The 24,440-nt window shown below is 44.2% G+C and overlaps 1 protein-coding gene across 4 annotated transcripts in view; it reads right to left on the minus strand.

Annotated features, from left to right (window-relative positions):
• STAB1 (stabilin 1) overlaps positions 1 to 24,440 on the minus strand; it is a 474,288-nt gene that overhangs the window by 199,194 nt on the left and 250,654 nt on the right. For all 4 annotated transcript variants that reach the window (XR_012788655.1, XM_075575004.1, XM_075575003.1 and 1 more), the window contains exons 23-27: positions 21,646 to 21,832; positions 19,028 to 19,121; positions 15,720 to 15,878; positions 5,909 to 6,004; positions 2,980 to 3,075 (exon numbers count right to left, since the gene is read on the minus strand). Coding sequence is in view for 3 of the 4 variants with exons in the window: in XM_075575004.1 (XP_075431119.1) it covers positions 2,980 to 3,075; positions 5,909 to 6,004; positions 15,720 to 15,878; positions 19,028 to 19,121; positions 21,646 to 21,832 (632 nt within the window). In the remaining variant the exon portion in view is untranslated. The remainder of the gene's footprint in view (positions 1 to 2,979; positions 3,076 to 5,908; positions 6,005 to 15,719; positions 15,879 to 19,027; positions 19,122 to 21,645; positions 21,833 to 24,440) is intronic.

Raw genomic sequence — 24,440 nt, forward strand, 5'->3', positions numbered from 1 at the left:
GGAGAGGAAAATGGGCCTGCCATTCTGCCCACCCCCACTTCCTTTGCTATTTTTGCAATGATGAGGCTACTTCTCCCCTATGACGCTGGCTAAAATTCCAAAGGCCTGTAGCCAGTCCCCGAAAGATTGGGAGCCTCCCTCCTTTCATTTTCTTCCTCCTCTTATTCATCCTTCTTTTTGTCGGACTTTGTTGGCTCCTTAAAGTCCGGCAATACTGTCAATATATCAACATACTTATCCTTCGATACCCACTCTTTTATTGCTCCCGATAGGCGCATCCCCATTGGCCTAGCTAAACAGAGGTATGTGTCTGTCAGTAAATAACACTGACATATTTTCCTAGATCTCCCTCTCTCCCAGTTCCTTTCTCTGTCCAACGGGTATGCTGCTGTTTTCGGTCTGCTCTGGTGTTCCTCTGTCTATCTGTCTCCTTGTTGCTCCTGTCCTCTGTCCTTATAGTTTCCTGTTTCCTCCCTTGCCTTTGTTTTGTGTGTTGATGTTCCTGTTTTGAGTCCTGTTCATATTAAAGGCCCTTGCTATTGAACTATATTCCCCAGTCTGTTTCCTGCTAGCCAGTCCTGTCCCTGCTCCCTAGTCTTAGTTCTTGCTCCCCTGTGCCCTGCTCCTGCCTTCCTGTTGCCGACCCTGCCTATGACCACGACGATCCTACTTGCTGCCTGCCACCGAACCCTGCTTGTGACCACGACGATCCTGCTTGCTCCCCGCTGTTCCAGTTATGAGGTTCCACCCACTTCAGGAGTCTCCCTTTGACAGTGTCCCTAAAACTAGAACCCCCTCTTCTCTTCAATCGCCCCCCTGTCTTGGCATGACTTATCAGCCACCCACCACTCTGAGGCCACATTCTCTTCTGTGCCACCTGGACCTCGCTTGCTGTACTCCCATACCTCCTCTTCCACCCTGATGGGCTCAGTCTCATCAGAGGCTGGGACCGCAGTAGTTCAAACTGTGCCCTGCTGTGCTTCCCGCTCTGCTGCTACCTGCTGCCTTTGGACAGGCTGCAGGCTCCAGCCCTCCCCCTTACAATGTCCCGCGCTGCGGCAGCATTGCTGCTTGCAGCCACACACCCCACTCCCTCTCATGTCGCATCCTGTTATTGCTGTGCTCACCGTTATAGGCCCTGACACCTCCTACCCTTTTTATCCACAATGCCTTTTTATCCGCTAACGGATTTGATCCAGTCTCTATTCGTGCAGATTTTTCTACTGAAATCCGTGGCGGTCTACAATCCGCATGATTTTACCCTTGAACTCTGCCATTGTGTCCGATCTGCATGAATTTTCTCCTGCGCCCAATCAACGAGGATCCTACCTGGAATCCGTCTTCATGTCCATCCGCAAAAAAGATTCCCCTGGCAAATCCACCTCCTTTAGCTAAATCTGCACAAATTCTGCCCCAAATTCCGTGACTCAGACCAAATCCGCCCTTTCCGCCAAAATCGCTTTAAAAGCTGCACAACCTGCCAAAACCCACGCCAAATCCGCACCCCTACCCAAAAATCCGCACTCCTCGCCAAAATCCGTGCACACTGTTCTATACCCCGATAATCCGCACTACATACTGAATCCGCACAAAACCGTGGATTCCGCATTCACTCGCCCCCTCTTTCTCACTCTGCTTCTTCTCTCACGCCCATCTCTCCCTCTCACCTGTTCTTTCTTTCCCTCTCTCTCTCATGCACCCCACTTTCACTTTCACTCACCCCTTCTCTCTCATTCACCCCACTCTCTTTTACTCAACCCACTCTCATTCCCTTACCCCACTCTCACACGCTCTCCTCTCTCACTCGCCCCTCTCTCTCACTTGTTCCCCCCATCTCTCACTCGTTCCCCCCTCTTTCTCACTCATTCCCCCCTCTCCCACTCTGTAAGGATCCGCGCTGCGGGTACACCCGCTTCCAGCGCCTCCTTACCTTGTCTCCGTGCCGCCCTGGCTCCCCGGCGGTGTGCCTCACTTCGCGCGGTCCCCCCCACGGTTGCTCCCGCACTTCTGGGTCGCGCACATCACCCCTACGGCGCGTACAGAACCAGGCTTCCATTTACTGGCGCCAGGGCGCCTGACTCTGCCTCCTCACACGCTTCCCTGCCCCATCAGGCCCGCCCCCCAGGCCCTTCTCCCCTATTAGGTCCTCCCTCAGGCCGCTCCTCCATTCCTCCCCTTCCTCTGATAGGTCCCAGCCCCCTATTTAGTCTCCCCTCACCATTACCACCTTGCTCTGCATAGCTTCTGTACCTTGGTGCTGTCTGCTGTTGCCTGGCCCCTTTTGTCTTTCAGTTCCTGTTCCTGTCCCTGGATATTCTGCTGACCTCCCTGGATTTTGACCTTTGGCTTTGGACTTCTTTTACGCTACTCTCTGGAACGCCTTGGATTTGGCTTTGGACTTTCTACCCTGCAGACTTCTATATCCCCATGACACGGCTTACGGACACTCTACTACGCTGATCTCTCCACTCCACGACCCAGGCTTACGGACACTCTACTACACTGCTCTCTCCATCCCATGACCATTGGCTTACGGACTTAACCTTTCTATGCTGGAGCTGGCAAGTACGGTAACCTTTCTATTTTTGTTACCTGGACAATCTACACTCCGGCCCTGCCCCCGTTTATTGTTAGGTGTGTGGTATTACTCCTTTCCACCTCAGTCCCGGGGTCTCGTCTGGCTTGTGTGGCAGGCTGTGCATTACACACTTGTTCCCTCCTCTCTCCCACTCGTTCCCTCCTCTCTCTTTCCCATCTCTTTCTCTCTCTCTCTCTCTCTCTCTCTCTCTCTCTCTCTCTCTCTCTCTCTCTCGTTCCCCCTCTCTCTCTTTCCCCTCTCTCTCTTTCCCCTCTCTCTCTTTCCCCTCTCTCTGACTCACCCCCACCAATTGTACATTCTATTTGTCTATTAAAACATGCACGTACAGTATACACTGTTATACTCATGAGAAGATTTTTTAAGTATGACATAATACCGACCATTAATATGTCTCCATAACATATAAGTCCGTCTCCTGCAAATTGTTCAGGGCAAGTACAAGTTCGCTCTCCTCCGGTCACAGACTTACATTTAGCCTAAAGCAAACAGATGATTACAGTTATTTTGTATCAATAACTACTAATTGTACCAGTTCACATCACCCTTTATCACAGAGAGCACAACAAAAACATTTTTGGAAGACACCTTACAACCAATTCAATTCAGGACAAGAAAACTATAGCCCCAAAAGTTCTACAATTGGACTTCTCTTATGGATAATTTGAACATTTCTTAACCTCTCAATTTCATTTTAATGCAACATGTTCCTAGATAAAAAAAAAACTGTTTGAATGAATAGCAATGTATTAATTTGAAGAAACAAGTGCTGTTAAATTGGTACTAAAATGCATTTTGAGCCCTATATTTGTTGTATATTGTATGTTTACCACTTGCGAATTTGAATGACTCGTTTGGATGGATATGTGTGGCAGTAGCAACACTTAAAAACCCAATTTGAATAGAAAGGCTTCCAGAGCGATATTGTGCTGGTTTTAGCTTCAGAGACCCTATGGTTTAGATAAAATGTACAGTATCTTCCACCGGTATTTCCACCTTATTTTTTCCCTGTTGGTAAGCCAATATGACCACTGGATCAGTCTCACTACAGATGGTTAACCGAGATGATAACAGTCCCTCACTCTTGACCCCAAGAAGGGGCCTCACACATTTGACATTTGCGTGAGACCCCCATCTCACCTTGAGTAGAGGACCCAACACCTGCAGGGAATAGTTTTATGATGCAAAGCGGTGGGGTTGTGTGGAGAATGGACAGGATTATGATGCAATTGGGCTTGGTTGTGTTGTGAGGGGGTGGGGTTATGATGCAAGGGGTGGGGCTATGCTGGAAGGGGTGGGGTTATAATGTGAGGGGCAGGGTTATGATGTGAGGGGTGGGGCTATGCTGGAAGGGGCGGGGTTATAATGTGAGGGGCGGGGTTATGATGTGAGGGGGCGGGGTTTGGAACTCGGTCAGCGTGAGACAAAGCCCAAATTAGTGTCTTGGCAGAGCTGGGCTAATAGAAAACTACAATGTTATTGAAGCATAGGAAGAAAGAAAACAGGGGCGGGGAAATTGCTGCTTTAACCCCTTCAGTGCCCTTTAGATACCATGTACATCATAGAGGATGGTAAACTTTTTTGTGCTTGTTTTCTAGAAGGCATTTGTACCCAGGAGCAAAACGAAATGGGGGAACCAGGAAGCAACCTGTAAATGCGAGAGGCATGTGATAGTTTTTAGTAGAGGTTCCATGATCACATAGGTGGCAGGATCATCCAGCACTTAAGGCGTTAGGGAATTAATCACTTCATAAACATATTATAATAAGATATTTGAAGCTGCATGTGTACTGCCATTTTCCTTCGACAGAAAAGAATGGATTCATATATTTTGTGCTCTGTAAGATCAATAATTACAGATGTATAAAATAAATACTCCACAACTGCACATACACAAGTAAAATGTGTGATACAATATGTGGCTACATTTTTCAGCTCTCTCTGCATCCCTCCAATAACTTTTAACCCCCCCCCCTCCTAAAGGGTTATAGCAGTGTTAGTGTTTGCAAGGCCCCATCCTGGGTTGCTATGGGGATCCAGACATCACACAGGAGTATTTAAGGAGGGGCGACTGTTCCAGAAGGTTAGGTTCCTGGAGGATGAGAGGAGCTTTGGGGAGAGTAGACACCCATGTTCTTAAGTTAATAGTATAGACCAGCCCCCCCTAATTTATTGTGTTATAGACAGGAATAGTAAGCTTGTTAGTTAGGATCCCACGAGAAGACTAAGGGAGTTCAGTATAGTTACTAAGTGAAACAGCATGGCAGAGGGCCTCAGTAACGAGGACTTCCAGATGCCGGTGGATTGGCTCTAACCACGGATCTGCATTTACATTCCTTTTAGGCTGAAGTTAAGTGGCAGTTATCATAAAAGCCAAGGTATCGGGTTACATATACAGGACCTTCTAGGATCCCTAATGGGCCTAGTATTACCAAAATAATGAGGCGAGATGTACCAAACCAATAAGGAAGGGGGTCCGGGTTTAGCACACTGAAGAAACCAGACATGTACCGCCATTCGAGTGTTAAGCGTGGACATTGATATAAGAACCGTATTCATGTATGTCTGATATAAAATACAGTGCAACGTTGTCAATATATAAATGAGCGGTCCCTGTGCTTGGGGACACATATAAATGACAGTTGTACTATAAAAGTTCCTGACACCCATTATTATACAACATTGCTACCTCATTGCCCAGCTGCCTGAATTCCAGCACCCTGAGTCAAAGGTAAACTATGCAGAGTAGCCATATACATATCACACCAATATAATCTCCCTTGAAGCCAGGAAGGGAGGTTTACAAACATATAGTAGAATAGCAATTTGCCTAACTAAAGTGGTTATTCACTGTGATAGTAATGATCAGTGCACTTTCGCATGGAAACTCAAATTGAAGTCAATGGGAGTTTCCGTAAGATTATAACCCGACTTGCACTATCACAGTTTGATGACTAACACTCATAGTCACATTTTCTTGCACCAAATCATCCAGTGTATGTTAATGCTTTAATGAAGAAGGTATCTGATTTGTTTTGCTTCACAACCAAACTAGGTTCGGAAAAAAGGATCTCGGTGCTGAGAGGTTCTGCATATCCTTCTGCAGAGCAGAATCAAAGTGTAATATTATTATCTTTTATTTGTATGGGGCCAACATAATAGAGTTATGTAGAGAACATATCATCCATGTGCTACTTTAGATCCATAACATAGTTTGGTTGGGGAGCAAAAACATAAAATACACTTTTATTTGTGTAACAGGGAGCCAAATAGGATTTATATTATACCAACATTAAGGTCCTCATTACTGACCATATCATGACAGCCTCCATTGTTTTCTAAGCATGGATCCACTGGGTCACATAAATACCCATCACCAACATATCCTCTTTTGCACGTACAGTCATTCTGTGAAGAAAAAATATTAAATGATAAAACTTTTCAGCAACATACTAGTGTCAGTGACATATCTAGTGAGTTCTCCCTCTCTCACAGTTCCCTTGTTTGTCCACCGGGTGTGCTGCTCCTGTCTTCTCTGGGATTTCCTCTGCTGCCCTCTTGGTTCTGTTATAGTTTCCTGTCTTCTGGTTTACCTTAGCCTTTGTTTTCTGGCCTAGAGACTCATCCTGCCTTAGCCTGTTTCTGCCATAGTCCTAGTTTATGTAATAGAAGTCTTTGCCTTTTATTCAGCTTTAAGAATCATGTTCTTGCATCCCTGTTCCCTGTTCCTGTGTCCGTTTGCCCGGTCCCTGTGTCTGTGGAGTCCCTGTGCCAACCCCAGCCTGTGACATTGAAGACACTACTTTGCTGGCTGCCTCTGACCTCTGCCTGTGACCCGACTACGATACTATGTCACCTGTTGCCTGTGACCCCGACTACACCTTCGCTTCTCCCTGCATTTTTGTCCACTGAGGTCAATCCTGCACCTGGAGTCCCTGACAACTAGCATCAGTGTGGGAACAGGATTGTTTGCAATCCACAAAGAGGGAAAGGACCCCACCGACTGTAAAAGCTACAGGCCAATTGGGTTTTCAAGCAGAAGTATAAAGAACGTAAAACATTCAAGAGTGAGTGTTGGGGGAGAGGGGGGGAGGGGGTACATTAAAAACAAAAGGGGGGAGTTGAGGGGAGGGGGGGGTGGGACAGCATCAATTGAGTCAACAATTCTTCATACTTTAAACAGTTTTAAAGCTGCAGTTCAAGCTGCTGTTTTAAAAAAAAAATATATATATATATATATATATATTTCCCATTCAATATGTGCATCAATACAATCTGCACACTGACATGTGATTAGCTAAGCTGCAGATCGATCCGTTCTCCTGTAATCGACTGTAATAGATTGCTTGCTCAGGGTTATATAATTCAGTTCTTGCACAGCATTTTGGGCAATGTAGTTCCTAGAATATGATTGGCTGGGCAGTTACTAGATACAATTGGTGCACTGCTAGAGAAAGGGCGGGGAAGGGGGCTGTCACTTTGGAAATGCTTCCTACATTAGAAACATTAAAAATGGATTTAAACATTCATTTTTTTTTAAAATGCTACAAGTATTTTCTTATAGTACAGAACTGATTTATTTAAAAAAACCACATAGGATATTGCTTGAACTGCTGCTTTAAGGTCAAGTGGTGGGAATGAATATCGTGTGGGAGCTTCCTTGATTAGGATTTAAAAAAAAGCTGGTCTGAAGGCCTTAAATAGATACCAATAGGACTGTGACAACCACATCACGTCGAGGTCCCTTTTATCCCAAATAAGGCCGGAAACACAGTACTTCTATTTACGTGGGGTTTATTTATAGGGGTTTAAGTAACGTATTCGCAGATCCACCGTCCCTTTAAGAAAACCAAACTAAAATAAAAACATAAATAAACGCCTATCCCTGTCAGGGAGCTTACTGACTTCTTCAGGCCCTTACTATCAGGGCCGCCAGCTAAGCCAGTTGTCAGCCCAAAACATGCCCTGGCATCGGCAATAAAGTAACAGTACAGTATTTGTAAACAATAGAAAGGGTTTTGCTTATTTTAGTCCATCTGGCAATGTCCCTGCTTCAGCACGGCTCTCTCAGCAGCTTCTCTCACACCGCTTCAGCACGGCTCTCTCAGCAGCTTCTCTCACACTGCTTCAGCAAGGCTATCTCAGCAGCTTCTCTCACACTAAGGCTCTCTTAGCAGCTTCTTTCACAATCTGCCAACTTCTTTAACCAGCCTTTGGTAGCTGGGGAGCTCCTTCTCTGAGGGTAAACTGGTCAGTCTCTCTCACTGCCTCTGGCTTTCTGGGTCACGCTCAGCCTGTGACCAAACACTTCCTTGTTTTCAGGAGTTCAGCCCAGTCTGATTAATTAGATTTCAGGTGTTCTTGACAACTCCAGGGAGGATTAAATGGTTGAGTGCTGGAAGGTACACATATCCTCCATTCCAGCCTACTGAGTCAGTGACTCTGTCACAAGGACATAATAAATATTCTGTATATGGGCGACGGGGGAAACATCTAAACTTTCTACAGGAGAAGAGTGGGGCTAGTTAATCTCGGGGGTTATAGGCTCAGAGAGTCCAGGTCTATATGTAGGCTGTGTGAGCTATCCAGGGAAGCCAGACTTTCTGGAAATTTTGGTATGCATCATTAAGGAAGCTTGTCAGTTTTTCCATCATACAAATAAACTACAGCTTGTTTCTAATAGACAGAATTGATGGGATTTTGTCCTGCTTCCATTGCTCGCAATGGCACATATTGTCGCCGTGGAAATAAGAGTAATTAGCTTGTTTGTAGCCCTTGTGTGTTCCTGGAGTGGCCTGTTTAAAAGGAACAACCAAGGGCCCAAGGAAATCTCTGAACCAGGATCCGCTGGATCCAGGATTTCACCTGGTCTCCAAAGATCATACATCCTTGGGCAGGACCACCACATATGTAGGAGGCTGGCAACTTCACCGCAGCCTTTGGGGCATAGAGGGGAGAAACCCGGGACATATTTAGCTATATTCTCAGGGGTGTTGTACCGGCGAGTCATAACTCTGTATTCGTTCTCCCAGATAGTTGAGCAGATAGTGCTTTTAGCCACAGATTAAAAAAAATTCTCCCAGTAATCCACTTCTAGCTCTTCTCCCAGATCATTCTCCCATTTTTTCATAAAATTAAGCTTGCCTTGGGAATCTGCAGCTGGAAGGGAGAATTGGCCATATAACCTCGAGATTACCCACTGGTGGGATTCTGCACCCAGACAGAGCTTCTCAAACAGAAAGACTGGTTCACTGGGCAAAATTTTGTCATAGAAGGCCCTAATCTGGAGATAACAGAAAATCTCACCCAACGGGATTCCTTTATCCTTTACCAGTTTGTCAAAGGGAACAGTCTTAAGATCGTGGCTAATATCAAAGAGTCTGTTAATATTTGCTTGTCTCCAATTTGCAAACATTTGTTTGGAGCATCTTGGGGAAAAATCCTTGTTCCCAAAATTGGGGGTCATTAGAGAGTTTGGGCTACTCAGCTTGTATTTAAACTTAAGCCTGTACCACATTCTGAGAGAGTGTGTGATTGTTGGCAGGGAGGGGAGAGTCAGAAGGCCCACCCGAGAGGGAAGCCAGACAATCTTTTCTATGGAGGTTGGACGTATAGAATGCGCTTCGAGGGAAACCCATCTACTAAGTGATGAGTTGATGTGCCATGCAACCCATTGATTAGCTTGTGCTGCTCTGTAGTAAGAAAGTAAGCAAGGAAGTGCTAGGCCACCTGCTCTAGTAGGTCTAGTTAGCAACCTACGTTTGAGTCTGGGACTCTTATTGTTCCCGATAAATTTAGAAACTGCAGATTGGAGTTTGACTATATCTGAGGATACAATAGGGATGGGAGGGTTTGGAAAATATAGAGCAGCCTTGGTAACAGGCTCATATTTACTGATTGGACTGTCCCCATCCAGGATATATTGAATTTGGTCCATACCAAGAGGCCGGCCTTTAGTATTTTCAGAATTTTGGGGTAATTAGGCTGTTAGAGGGAGTCATAATCTTTAGTTAAGAATACTCCTAGATATTTCAAAGAAGACTGTTGCCATTTGAAATTAAAATTGAGTTTGATTAGTTTGACTGTTTCCTGTCTTAAATTGATATTTAAAGTCTCTGACTTGCTGTTGTTAATTTTAAAACCGGATATTTTGTTGAAGTTGGTAAGTTCATTGAACAAATTTGGAAGGGTTATTAGAGGGTTTGCTACAGTTACGATGACATCATCTGCAAATAGGGCTAATTTGTAGGATTGTTCCCCCACATCTAGACCCAAGACGTTAGAGTTTTGGCGGATATGAGCCGCTAGTGGCTCAATGCAAAGGGCAAAAATAAGAGGGGATAGGGGACAACCTTGCCTCGTGCCACTCTTTATCTCGAATTGGGATAAAGGGAAACCTTAATTTTTTACTATCGCTGTGGAATTGGAATAAAGTGCCATCACCGCTTTAAGAAAAAAACCTGAGAGAACAATTTCACTAATAAATTCAGATCTAAAAATATTCTCTAAAATATTGGCCAATAGATTAAATGAAGTCCTCCCCTCATTGGTTCATCCGGACCAGGTGGGTTTCGTCCCTGGGAGATAGGCAGTAGAAAACAACAGACGCATTATTGATTTGGAGGCGTTTGCTGTCAAACACGGGGTACCATCAATGATCCTGAGCCTGGACGCCGAAAAGGCGATTGACTGGTCTTAAATGTCAAGAACGGTGCAGGGGTTTGGACTGGAGGGCCCTTTCCTTACAGCCATTCAGGCCTTATATACTACACACTCAGCTAAAGTATACTCACAGGGTTTTTCCTCAGAGGCATTTCCCATACTGAATGGTATAAGGTAGGGATGTCCCTTATCCCCCTTGGTGTTCACATTTTGTATGGAGCCCCTGGCCGCAAATATAAGAAATAATCCTAATATAGCATTAGTGCAGGTGAAGGACCAGATGTATAAAACCGCTCTTTTTGGACGATGTGATTCTTATGGTGATTAAACCTTTGACCTTGCTCCCCAACTTGTACTCCACTCTTTCTCGCTTTCGGGACATTTATGGATTCAAAATTAATAGCAACAAATCCGAAGCGTTAAACATTACTTTTCCTAAAGATCAGGTTAAACGGATTGCTCTAAATTTTGTCTTTAAGTAGCAGCCGGTGGTGATAAAATACTTAGGAATATCAATAACAAAGGATGTTGGCTCCTTGTACCAGGAAAACTACCCAAAGGGTTTGAAGGCTCTTGGGGCTGACATTGGGCCATGGTCCGGCCATAGTATCTTGTGGATAGGCAGAATTCATAGCATAAAAGTGAATATATTGCCCCGCCTACTGTACCATTTCCAGACTCTGCCTGTCCCATTGGTATTGGGGGACTTTTTAAAAAAAAATTATCTAGAGGGGAAAAAAAGCCTAGGATAAGTAAACAAATTTTAAGTATACCAAACAAGGCAGTTCTTTCATACTACAAAGCGGCCCAGTACAGCCAGCTAGTGTTGTGGCATTCTAATCCAGCCCACAGCCACTGGGTAGGTTTGGAAGCCGACCTGGTCGCCCTGGTCGAATTGAGTGACCTGCTGTGGTCCCCTGTGAGGGAAAGGTCTGGTATCGTCTAGACCAGTCAAATTATAGCTCACTCTATCAAATTTTGGGACTTGGTCGCAGTTATACATCTTATTAAAACACATAGATCTCAAATGACCCCACTCTATTAAAATCCTGATTTTAGCCAAGGACTGGGTTGTAGCAGATTTGGGAGCTGGAAAGTAGCAGGTGTTACGAGATTGAGGGATGTGGGTCCAGAGGGGTTCCCCAGGCCCTTCGAATACTTTAACAAGGAAAAGGCTATCCCAAATAACCAGTTCCTTCAATATCTCCAACAAAAGACCTTTTACAACAAAACCCAGCCCCCTGATTCTCTAACAAAATTTGAGACTCTCTGCCTGGGGGACAGAGGCATGTCAGGCCTTATATCAAACCTCTACGGTTGCTTCGTGAGCCGCCCCCCTCCCCCACCGCCTCTGACGCATCAAAAACTGAAATATATGTCCCAATGCGAAAAAGACCTGGGGGAGGAACTAGATTTGGAGGACTGGGATGACATTTTCCTGGCGGTGGCTAGATCCTCCATGTGCGTCAAAATCAGAAAATGCCTAAAAGATTCTGATGAGGTGGTACTTGACCTCCACGAGGCTAGCCAAGTTCATCCCAGGATATACGTCAACATGTCCAAAAGGATGTGCGGAACAGGCCACATTCCTGCATATGTGTTGGGATTGGCCGCTTGTGTCCGCTTTCTGGGCTAAGAACAAATCGCGAGCCCAAAGATTCTTTGGTCTGGATTTCCCTCTGGACCCCTGGTTGTTTCTACTTAACAAACCATGCCACCTCCTCATGAGACAAGAGAACAAATTATTGTGCCATATGTCCTCAGCCGCAAGATGCGAACTGGCAGCAGTTTGGAAACAGCCAGTTATCCCATCGGCCTCCAAAATTAAAGATAAAGTCTGGCAAGTCTGATGCATGGAGAAGTTAGTTAGTCTTAATAATGACACCTGCACAGAGTTCCAGAAGGTCTGGTTGCCTTGGATTCTGGGTGTGGGTCACCCAGGAGTAGGGTGACCAGATTTTGAAAATGAAAAACCGGGACACATTTTTTTTTTTACATAACAGTTTATTTATTGTAGTACTTTACTACCATTAGTCCTTGTTACGTGTGTGTGTGTGTGTGTGTGTGTGTCGGATGACCTCACTAATCGAACAAAAAAAAAGCCAGATGTGAATGATTCTGAACCCATTAACCAGTGTCAGGACGCCCCCTCTTCATAATTTCTAAAGCAGCAATCCCACCTGGGATCTTACCTGATCCGCAGTCCCTCAAGGTACTATACTGCAGGGGAAGTGTTCCCTACTTGTCTTCCGATGTCTCCCGTGTGAAACTTGAGTCGGATCTGGAAGAAAGCAGGGTAGGTTACTTCGGTGTAGGTATACGGCAGTTAAGATAAGACATAGAGGGTGAGGGAGACAGGGAGGGTGAGGAAGATAGGGAGGGTGAGGGAGACAGGGAGGGTGAGGGAGGGAGAGGGAGGGAGACAGGGAGGGAGAGGGAGGGAGACAGGAAGGGAGAGGGAGGGAGAGGGAGGGAGACAGGGAGGGAGAGGGAGGGAGACAGGGAGGGAGAGGGAGGGAGACAGGAAGGGAGATGGAGGGAGACAGGGAGGGAGACAGGGAGAGAGACAGGGAGGGAGAGGGAGGGAGACAGGGAGGGAGAGGGAGGGAGACAGGGAGGGAGGGAGAGGGAGGGAGATAGGGAGGGAGAGGGAGGGAGAGGGAGGGAGAGAGAGGGAGACAGGGAGGGAGAGAGAGGGAGGATGAGGGAGGGAGACAGGGAGGGTGAGGGAGGGAGACAGGGAGGGTGAGGGAGGGAGACAGGGAGGGAGAGAGACGGAGACAGGGAGGGAGAGAGACGGAGACAGGGAGGGAGAGAGACGGAGACAGGGAGGGAGAGAGACGGAGACAGGGAGGGAGAGAGACGGAGACAGGGAGGGAGAGAGACGGAGACAGGGAGGGAGAGAGAAAGAGACAGGGAGGGAGAGAGACGGAGACAGGGAGGGAGAGAGACGGAGACAGGGAGGTAGAGAGAGGGAGACAGGGAGGGTGAGGGAGACACACACACACACACACACACACACACTGATACACACACACACACACACACACACACACACACACACACACACACACACACTGATACACACACCCACTGATACACACACACACACTGATACCCACTGATACACACACACACAAACACACTGATACACACACACACACACACACACACACACACACACACACACACACACACACACACCACACACACACACACACACACACACACACACACACACACACACACACACACACACACACACACACACACACACACACACACACACACACACACACACACACACACACACACACACACACACAGACACCCACTGATACACACACACACACACACACACACACCCACTGATACACACACCCACCCACTGATACACACCCACTGATACACACACACACACACACACACACACACACACACACACACACACACACACACACACACACACACACACACACACACACACACACACACTGATACCCACTGATACACACACACTGATACACACACACACACACACACACACACACACACTGATACACACACACACAATGATATACACACACACACACACTGATACACACACACACTGATACACACACACACACACACACTGATACACACACAGATACACACACACACTGATACACATACACACACTGATACACACATACACACACACTGATATACAAACTGATACACACACACACACACACACACACTGATACAAACACACACACTGATATACACACACACACACACACACTGATACATACACACACACACACACTGATACACACACACACATACACCCCGCCAGCCCCTGCACTGCCCGCAACCACGCAGCAACCACTGTCCACCCCCGAGCCCATCTCCCAGACCAAGGGGACGGAGGGAAGTGAGCACCAGGAGAGGCAAAGGTGGACGCGCCGGGGGGCAAAGGTGGGAGCGCCGGGGGGAAAAGGTGGGATCGCCGGGGGGAAAAGGTGGGAGGCCAGGAGGCAAAGGTGGGAGCACTGGAGGGCAAAGGTGGGAGCACCGGAGGGCAAAGGTAGGAGCGCTGGGGGGCAAAGGTGGGAGCGCCGGGGGGCAAAGGTACAAGGTAGGTGGTACAAAGGCAGGCGCACCCCCGCTACCACCTCCTATTACCTCCCCTGGCTGGGGAGGCCGGGACAGAAGGGGGACACTCACCGTGCACAGAGGAGCCAGGAGCGGGAAGACAGACACACTCACGTGTGCTCTGCACAAAGTGGAATACCCGCCCCCTGCTTCCTCTCTGCCTGCAGCCAATCCCCTGCGGGCCGGCATTCTAAGTCCCGCCCCCGGCATTCTGCTTCATGCAATCCCTGCGGCAGCATACAGCATTCATTCATACACACACAGAAAATGCTTACCGGCCGCCGCATTCTCCTCACCGCCGCTGCCCCACAATACCGGGACCAGGGACAAAAACTGTGACAAAACCGGGACGGACCTTAAACCGGGACAGGGCAGAAAAAAACAGGACTGTCCCAGTAAAAATGGGACAAATGGTCACCCTACCCAGGAGCAGACTCCCACCCAATTCTGCTGTAAAACAGAGGTCGGGCAGCTATACCCTTTTAACTCTCCTTCCAAACAAAAAACCTCAGGCCAAGCTAGCCCTCTGTAGCTCTAGGCTTAGGATAGAGATTTGCTAACTAAATCCACAGCTGTTAATTTCTCTTCCACCAGACTGTATTCTACTCATCTTCTTTTATGTGAATATTTGTGATGAGGTGTTTTGCTCTGTAAGAATGTTCCTGGATATGTACCCCCATCTTTTATTTTCTGTACCCCCCCTTTTGCTTTATCCATCCCTCCCCTCCCTTGAAAAACTTCAATAAAAATGTTAGTAAAAAAAAAATGTTTGTAAATTAAAATTGTACTTACCCCTGCAGGATGAAGGCTATCCTCATCCTCATCTTTGTACTCCGTGTCTTCCGTGAGCGCTACATTCAAATGAAAAAACTAACTACTGCCCACAAACCCCTTAATTACTGTAGCATTTATTAACCGCTATAGTAATTATGGGGTTAACTCCACCCACGCTTCATGGGGCAACTACCCCCATACCCCATCCACTCTACCCATTGATTGTCACTGTTGTAAACCACAATATGGGCATGGATTGTCACAATGGTAATAAATGGGCAACCTTAAAAAAATAACCCATAAAATACATTGCATTTAAATAAAAACAAATATTTTCCAAAAAATGCTTTGATTGTCAATATGCTTATCTATACCCTCAAATGGCATAGATAAACACAATGATAGTCAATAGGCATTAAAAAAAATCCACAATTAAATACAATACAATCGATGTGTTTCTTAGCATGCTGGGGTTTTTTGAAGTGGGTAAATGTGACACTTTACTGAGTCCAACGTCAAACAATAGCAGTGCAAAAGTTGAATGTACCTCTCCAGGCTGGACAAAGTTGCAGTCAGCATTGATGTGGCAACCTCCCCTGTTCTTTAGTACGCAGTTGTCTATAGCTAAGCATGCTATCCCATCTCCAGTCCAGCCAGGATTACACTGGCAGGTCACATTGCCAGGACTGATACTTATACAAATAGCCTACATAGAAAGAAACACGGTTCAATTAAACAATTACAGAGAAATAACTGCAATTTACTATGATTAGTCACGTATTGCTTTTTCTCTCATAACTAATTCTTCATTAATTGTAGACAACACCCTTTTAAACTTAGCCTTTGGTTATTAAAAATAAACATATAATTGGGGCATTGTTAATTTGTAATGTCTTTTCACACAAATGTTGAAATACATTGAAATCAAACCTCTACAATATTTACCCATCTCTTATCTAGACAATACAAAGCACTCCTTGTTAAATTTCAAAAATAGATTAACATATCTTTAGTCTTCCAATTTCTGGAAAATTTCAAATAAAAGGCAGACACAGGCTATGTTTTGGGCTAAATGCCCTATATCAAGCCTCACCAAACACTCACTAAACATATCCGTTTATCAACACCGAACATTGTGAAAAAGTAGGTCACGTTATCGACCGCCAGCTGGAAGTGACAACGCACTCTGACTCGTACTTTCGGGTCATCTCTAGACAACAGCAATAAACATTACACTCTGGAATACAGGTTACTCAAACCCAATTTGGGGGTTGGACTCGCATCTGAAATCAATAGCTTAAATATATAGCCCAGCAATAAACCTACCTATCATGTTCTGAGACGTGTCTGTTGCATTGCAACCAGATGCCAATGTGTTAAAATGACAGCATTCCTAAAGGAGCTAAAGAGATAAACGTGGTCTGACAACCTATAAATAAAAAGATACAGCAGATATGGGAAATAAATCCCTGATAGGTGCTACTAATGTCTGAGTGATATTGTGCAATATAGCATTAGAGTCCAGGAGAGAGTTTAACTTCAAGAGAATGCATGTGCAGTAAACGGGCTTGAATGCTCACTTGATAGCCATAGTGTGGGATAACAATATAATGGTATGGAAGCACCACAGTGAGTGTGTGAAATGGGCACTCAATGAAGAGAGCACACCCCACACCCACTAATGGGACAGCACACCTCAATCCCTAGGCATGAGCAAGTATATAGCCGTGTACAATATAAACTGCAATAGAAACATATTCAATAAACTCACGAATCATCAAGTCCTGGATAGATGCAGCGTGCCTCCTTCCGGTATAGGTAAATCCAAGGAGAAAAAGAATGGTGGAGCACTGCTGGAAAAAATGAAGGGCTGGAGGCTAATAGCAAGTTAAAAATGCTTTAATCTATTGCATAAGTAGACCGGGCTACAACAAGAGAGGTTCTCTAACGCGTTTCGCGCTGTCGCTTTTCCAGCAGTCCTCCACCATTCTTTTTCTACTTATAAATAAAAAGAGTACAACACAAATCCATATGTATAATACATAAATAAATGAACAAACTTGGCAACAGATACTTCTCCGAACATGATAGGTAGGCTTGTTGCTGGCTACATATTGAAGTTACTTACATCACAAGCGAGTCCCACCCCCAACTTGGGTCTGAGTAATCGGTCGTCCAGAGTATAACGTGTATAGGGTTGCTTAAAAACAGCCCGGAGGTACGAGTCAGAGTGTGATGCCAGTTCCAGGTGGCGGGCGATCGTGTGACCCACCTTTACGCGCCGTCCAGGGTTAATAAATGGAATATGTACAGGCGCGCCGACGAGTATTCTAAAACTTGCCTTGGAAAATCTGGGCCTATCACCAACAAAATACAGGTACATGCTGGGTACATGCTGGGTACATGCTACAACATTTGAGTGACATTTCTGCAGAGACTAATGGCCCATCGAATTAACACAGCAGGGGTCCCTGGCAGTCCCATTCAGTTTGAATGGGATTGCCAGGGACCCCTGCTGTTAATCCGCTGGGACATTAGTCTGTCTGCAGAAATGTCACTGAAATGTTGCAGCATGTACCCAGCATGTACCCAGCATGTACCTGGGTCTTGTTGGTGATTGCCCCAGATTTGTTTTAGAATACTCGTCGGCACTACAGTATATTAAGTGTTTGGTGAGGCTTGCGAAAGGACATTTAGCCTGAATCATTGCCTATGACTGCATTTTATTGTGAATTTTCCTTAAATTGTGAAGATTAAAGATACAGTATCTGAATATTTTTTTTATTTTATGATATTATGTGTTGGAGAGGGATGGTATCGCTCTTTGCATTGGCACCCATTGACTGTCACTATCAGAATCTATGGAGGGTGAGTGCGGTCCAAACCATTGACTTTAATTATCTAGACAATACAACTATCTTTGACATACAATCAAGGAGGAGGATAACAAAGTTTTTCTCTGATTTCTGATCTTCTTAAATTATACTGACATATCTCACTGGTCTGCAACCCTACTTTTCACCATTATCTTTTATCATAAAATGCTACCATTTCAGCCTGGGATTCTGGGAAATGACGTGCAAATGAGCACACAGTGTCACCTTTTGCTTCTAATCCATTTTAATATGGAGCTGCTTAAGCTTACAGTATGTGTGGTTAAAATATATTGCAATTTTTGCTTTGAAAATAGTGGGAAAATATTAATACAGTAAGTGGTCACATGTTGAGCACCATTGTAAAGCTATACTAAATGTGTGAGAAATTATTTACCAAATCTTTTAGCCATCAATTATCATTTTATAACCACTATTATAGTATAAGTACTATTGTCAACAAGAAAGATAAAACACAAAAGCGCACCAAGATGAGAGATGTATAATGTATTACCAATAAATAAAAATAGTAATCACTTACATGAATAAAATCTTTAATAATCCCCGATCGTAACGATGACTGCAGTGGTGGGGCGTCACATAAGGTATGCAGGGGCAATCACAGTCGCGGGACTGATCTCCCAGGACTGTGATTGCCCCTGCATACCTTATGTGACGCCCCACCACTGCAGTCATCGTTACGATCAGGGATTATTAAAGATTTTATTCATGTAAGTGATTACTATTTTTATTTATTGGTAATACATTATACATCTCTCATCTTGGTGCGCTTTTGTGTTTTATCTTTCCTGTTGACATTTGGTATCGCCGTCGGAGCCTTCCGGTGGAATTCACTTTTGGAGGTGGGGGAAGACACCTCAAAACACGAGAGCAGCAAAAGAACAGAGAAGAATCAACATTCCAGGTTTAAAGAGCCAGAGCGCGGACTGAACTTTTTCACTATAAGTACTATTGTACTTACATTTTCTGAACATCCACCACGATCAGGCTTTTTGCATATGTCTATGGGCTGACATGAAAAACCATCTCCTTCATATCCATTGCTACATGCACATCTGAAAAATATAGGCACATGTGTAAGGTGGATTTCAGTCAGCAAAGCAGAGGGTTCTGGGTGTTTGCCTCTGCAACAACAACACTGATCTTCAGCAACATATACAGTAATACACTTGAAGAAGAAATCTCTGTACATTACAATTTCCTCTATAGCAGTGTTATATTGGTCCTCTAAAAGGTATCACGACCTAAAACATATGTACATCTTTAGGAACCTAATTCAAATCCCTGTAATTAAACTTTGATAGCAATGAAACCTGTACAATACTTTTTATTTAAGTTAAGCATTTAGAAATTTAAAAATAGGGTCACATAAAAAAAAAAAATAGCACTACAGTTTAATTTGTTTTGAACAGTGTAGCAAGCTACATATTTTCTTCTTTTTTCTCTTCACAAATTTCTACTCTTCGTTCTTATATTCCCGCTTCTTCACTCCCTCTTTTTTCTTCTCATCTTTTCTTCCTGTCTCTTCTCTAGAATTTCTGCTTTGGATTCCTCGTACTTGTTCTACTGCCTCTCCTTTTGATTATTTTCCTCCTTCATTCTATCGTCTTCTTCTCCCCACTCTTTTTCCCTTTTTGGTTGCCCTCTTTAACACTTCTCTTTCTTCTGAGATTTTCCCTTCTTCCTTCAAAACGGCTTCTATTCTTCCTCTTCTTAAGAAGCCTTTTCTTGATTAGTATCTCTAACTATCGTCCTTCTTCTGTTCTTCCTTTCCTTTCCCAAATTTTGGAACGGCTTGTTCATGCCCAACTTATCTCTTATTTTAACACTCACAATCTTTTCTGTTCCATCCAGTCTGGTTTTCAGTTTTCTCACTGCACTGAGACTGCTCTTCTCCACATTCACAACAATCTTACTTCTTCCAGCCACAATAACCCTGCTTCTATTCTTGTGCTTCTGGATCACTCAGCTGCTTCTGACACAAGTGATCACTCTCTTCTTCTCGACACCCTTTTTCTCTTGGTATATCTGGTTCAGATCTGTCTTGGTTTTGTTTGTATCTTTCTGACCGTTCTTCTGTATCTTGGCTTAACACTCATTCTCCCTTTGCTTCCTTTACTATTGGTGTACCCCGGGGTTTGGTCCTCGGAACACTCCTTTTTTCAGTTTATACTTCTTCTCTTAGTGATCTTATTTTTTCTTTTGGTTTTCACTATCATCTTTTTGCTGATGATTCTTAGATCTTTTTCTTTTTTCCTTTCTCTCTTCATGCCCGCATACCTTCTTGTCTTTCTGTTTTCTCGGTCATGGATGCACTCTTGTTTCTTTTCTATAAATCCTTCTAAGACTGAGATTCCTTTTTTCCTTCTTCTTGCTTGCTTGCAACTATGCCCTCTTCTGTTTCCTTCCCTCCTCTGGATATTCCCTTCACAAATTCTGCACGCAATCTTGGTGTTACTTTTGATTCTTTTCTTACCTTTTCGCTTTATATTCCCTCTTGGCCTATTCTTGCAGGTTCCAATTCCTGAATCTGCGTCGGAGTCAGTCTTTTCTTTCTTTTGAATCTGCTAAACTTCTTGCTCGCGCGTGAATTCTTTCTCGCCTTGACAATTACAATTCTCTTCTTGGTCTTCCAGCTTACTCATTCCTTCCTCTCGAAACACTATTGAATTCTGCTGCGCGCTTTATCTTTAATCTTCCCTACTTTGCCCATTCTTCCTTACTCCATCATCTTCACTGGCTTCCCCTCTCACAGCGTATCCTGTTTAAATTTCTTTGTATTACCTTCAAATCTATTCACGGTCTCTCTCCTTCTTATTTGTCACTTCCTCTCTATACTCACTCTCGTACTCCCCGCTCCTCTTCTCAGCTTCTCCCCATCAACCATGTGCTTCTTCTCGCTTCTGTTCTTTTCTTCTTCTTGCTCCTCTTCATTGGAATACTTTGCCCTTTGATACAGTAGCGACATACTTTATTAAAGTAAATGCCGGCGGCATGCCGGGATCTACCCCAGCTGCCGCCAGTCAGAAACGCGCGCCGCCGCGTTTCCCCCACGCACCCCCCCTCCACATCGCGCGCAATTACCCCCCCAAAGACACCCCGAACCCGGCTTCTACTCTGCCCCTCTGCTTCCCCGCACCCCCGCTTACCTAGATTTGAACTCCAGGGGTGTCGGGGAAGCCTGGGGAAGCCGGGGAAGACGGGGAAGCCGGGCGCGCTTGTGACCGTGACGTCACAGTGCGCCGCCACGCGCCGCGGCTACCCGCTTCCCAGCCTCATTCAGCCAGCGGCATTTGCTCGAATAAGAGCTGCCGCTGCTGTATACGTTTTTCTCCCTCCCTTTCCATATTCCGTCTGTAGCTTAAAACTCATCCCTTTCCTACTCTTTAACTTCGGTTAACTCTTTATCTCTTAGGGCTCCTTGTTTTTAATCGGCATCTATTCAGTTATTGTTCTTATTCAAGTTGCTTTTGGTGTATTCTGTTTTTGTATTTGCGCTTTGGATTAAAGTGCTATAAAAATGTAATAAATAAGAAAATATAATACCACAGAGAATGGGGAAAGATACGGAGTTATTACCTTGTAATGTTATCGGTAGTTTCACAGACTGAATTTAGATGACAATATTGCGATATGTTTAATGGACCACATGGTTCCGAACGTCGGTCACAAAATTCTCCAGTGTAACCTTCTTTGCAACGACCTCCCTGGCACACGCCTCTGCTTCCCGGTCTGTTGTCACAAAGCCCATGCACACACTTGCAGTCTGTTATTATACCCAACAGGAAAATAGTAATTAGACATTTATCAGACACCTGAATATTTACACTTTTGTGGGGAAAAGGAAATTATCTCTAATATTATGACTCTTTTTAACGCATTGCAGATAAGTTCATGTAATTTTTATGAAATGTATATCATATAGGCCAATGTTTACTAAGAAGTACGACTACATAAGATACCTTATCGCCTATTGAAATGATTGTTTTAAGGTGACTTCCAGCGCCAGAAGGTGGATTATGGCATAACACCGCTTAGTAAATACTGGCCTATATAAAATCATGTATTGTGACTCATATAAAAATCATGCCTATCATAAGTGTCTTTGCCAAATTGTCAACAGTGATACTTTAACCTGTCACAGAATAACCTAGAATATTAGAGTATTTACACTTGTACAGTTAATCCAATGTACTGCAATATATTGTACAATAATATCCAATGAACCAGGCTAAAACTATACAGTATATGTCATATGGTTAACAGGGACCTTTAGAACAATATAAAAAACATACAGTATAATGTCCCTTCTTCAACTTATCATACAGTATCTGAAGGAGGACCATATGTGCTCTCCCAAAGCTTTTTAATGATGAACACTGTGTTTGCAGCAAGGGAGTGCGGTTCAATTCCCGGTGTCAACTCTTGTGACCTTGGGCAAGTCACTTTATCTCCCTGGACTCGCGTCTGAAAAAAATCCTATGTACAGGTACAGCGCTCTGTACACTGTCAGCGCGATATAAGAACACAAATTATTATTATTATCAGGGCTTGACAAACTAGCCCACTCCCACAAAGTAACTCGCCCCCCAAAAGTAACTCCCTCACCCCCCTCACGACTGGGGAGCAGCAATCTCCATTGTCTCCCATCAAGTTATAATGTTTCCAGTGCGGGTCCTGAAAAATTGGCCGTGCGGCGTCAAATAGCATGCCATGGCGTCACGCAACATGGCACAGCGTGATTTCACAGCGTCATTTAGCATCCCATTGCCATGGCATTATTTAATGCCGTGCGGCCATTTTTCTGGACCTGCAGGAGAAACATTATAATTTGCAGGGGAGAAGACGGAGATTGCCGCACCACTCTGCCGGACCCCGCCGCAGGTAAGCACTTGACAGCGGCCAAGACGCTCTCGTCCGTGATGTGCGGTGAGTGCATTTGTCGAGCCCTGATTATTATTATTCATAAGTTGACAAATTTACAAACATAAGGTGTATATATATATATATATATATATATATTGTATGTTTCTCTCAATGAGAAATAATAACCAAATAGAGATGTAAAGACTTGGACTAGGAGAGGGAAGTAGGAATACTTTATTAGCAGGTTGTGATTTTTTATTTGACCAAGAGTTCTTCATAGATGACATTTTAGTTTATAGGGCTCTTAAAAACTCTGGGTCGTCCCATCGTCTCCAGCATTGGTTCTTTGGGAGATGGCCTGTCTCGGTACGTAGATTCGTTTTTACAGCCATTGGTTAAACTGTTACCCTCTAATTTCAGAGACACAGTTGATTTGATTAAGGCTTTGAATGAAGTTCAGTGGTCTAAAACATTTCGTTGGGTGACAATGGATGTCCCATCATTGTATAGCATCATTGACCATGACCAGGGGATGACTGCTGTCCAATACTATTTACACAAATCGGGTCTTTCGGGAGCACAAAAAAACGTTTCTGTTAGATTCCATTATTTTTTTATTAACGCACAATTACTTTATGGTTGATACACCCTTTTTCTTCAATCATGGGTACTGCGATGGGGACATCTTTTGCCCCATCGTATGCGAATTTATTTATGGTTTTTTGGGAGAGAACGCACATTTATGGTAGTAATAATTTATTTCTTAGTCACATCGCTTTTTTACAAAAGGTATATCGATGACCTCATCCTAATCTGGGATGGGGACATCGATACATTACATAAATTCATTGATACATTGAATAATAATAAATTCAATCTTAATTTCACGGTTGAAAGTCACGAAACTAATATCAATTATTTAGATGTACATCTCTATATTGATCTTTTCTCCACCATGCAGATGGAGGTGTTCAGGAAGATAAATTCACGTACAGTAGGGGTTATGATGAATTAACTGTTAACAATGCTTTTGAATATGCCCTAGGGTTAGAACGGGATAGCCTTATCTCATCATGTGGTGATGGGTCCATCAAGGGCTTCAAAAAAAGTTCTAAAAAAAGGTTCTAAAAAAACTGTTAGCACCAAAGATGAGTCTTTAATTCCCTTCTTCATAACCAAATTTAGTAATCAAGCTAAACAGGTAAAGAACATCATTAAAAAACATTGGGGTGTATTGAGTCTGGATTCTGATCTAAGTCCCTTTATTGAGAAAGGACCAAGGTTGGTCTTCAAAAAAGCCAAAACTTTGGCTAACCATTTATCCCCCAGTCTATTCTCTCCAGTCAATCTTTCTCCATCTGTAACATTAAAAACAACAAAGGGCTTTTTTAGATGTGGTACTTGTAAGATGTGCAGGTATGCTCATCAATCTAAAACCCTTATAGTGAAAAAAATGAGAAATCCCTACGTGATCAAATCTTCCCTCTCCCTTTTTCCTCTTCCCCCCT

This window comes from Ascaphus truei, chromosome 17 (genome assembly GCF_040206685.1).
Source record: "Ascaphus truei isolate aAscTru1 chromosome 17, aAscTru1.hap1, whole genome shotgun sequence".
In the NCBI taxonomy this organism is placed as follows: domain Eukaryota; kingdom Metazoa; phylum Chordata; class Amphibia; order Anura; family Ascaphidae; genus Ascaphus; species Ascaphus truei.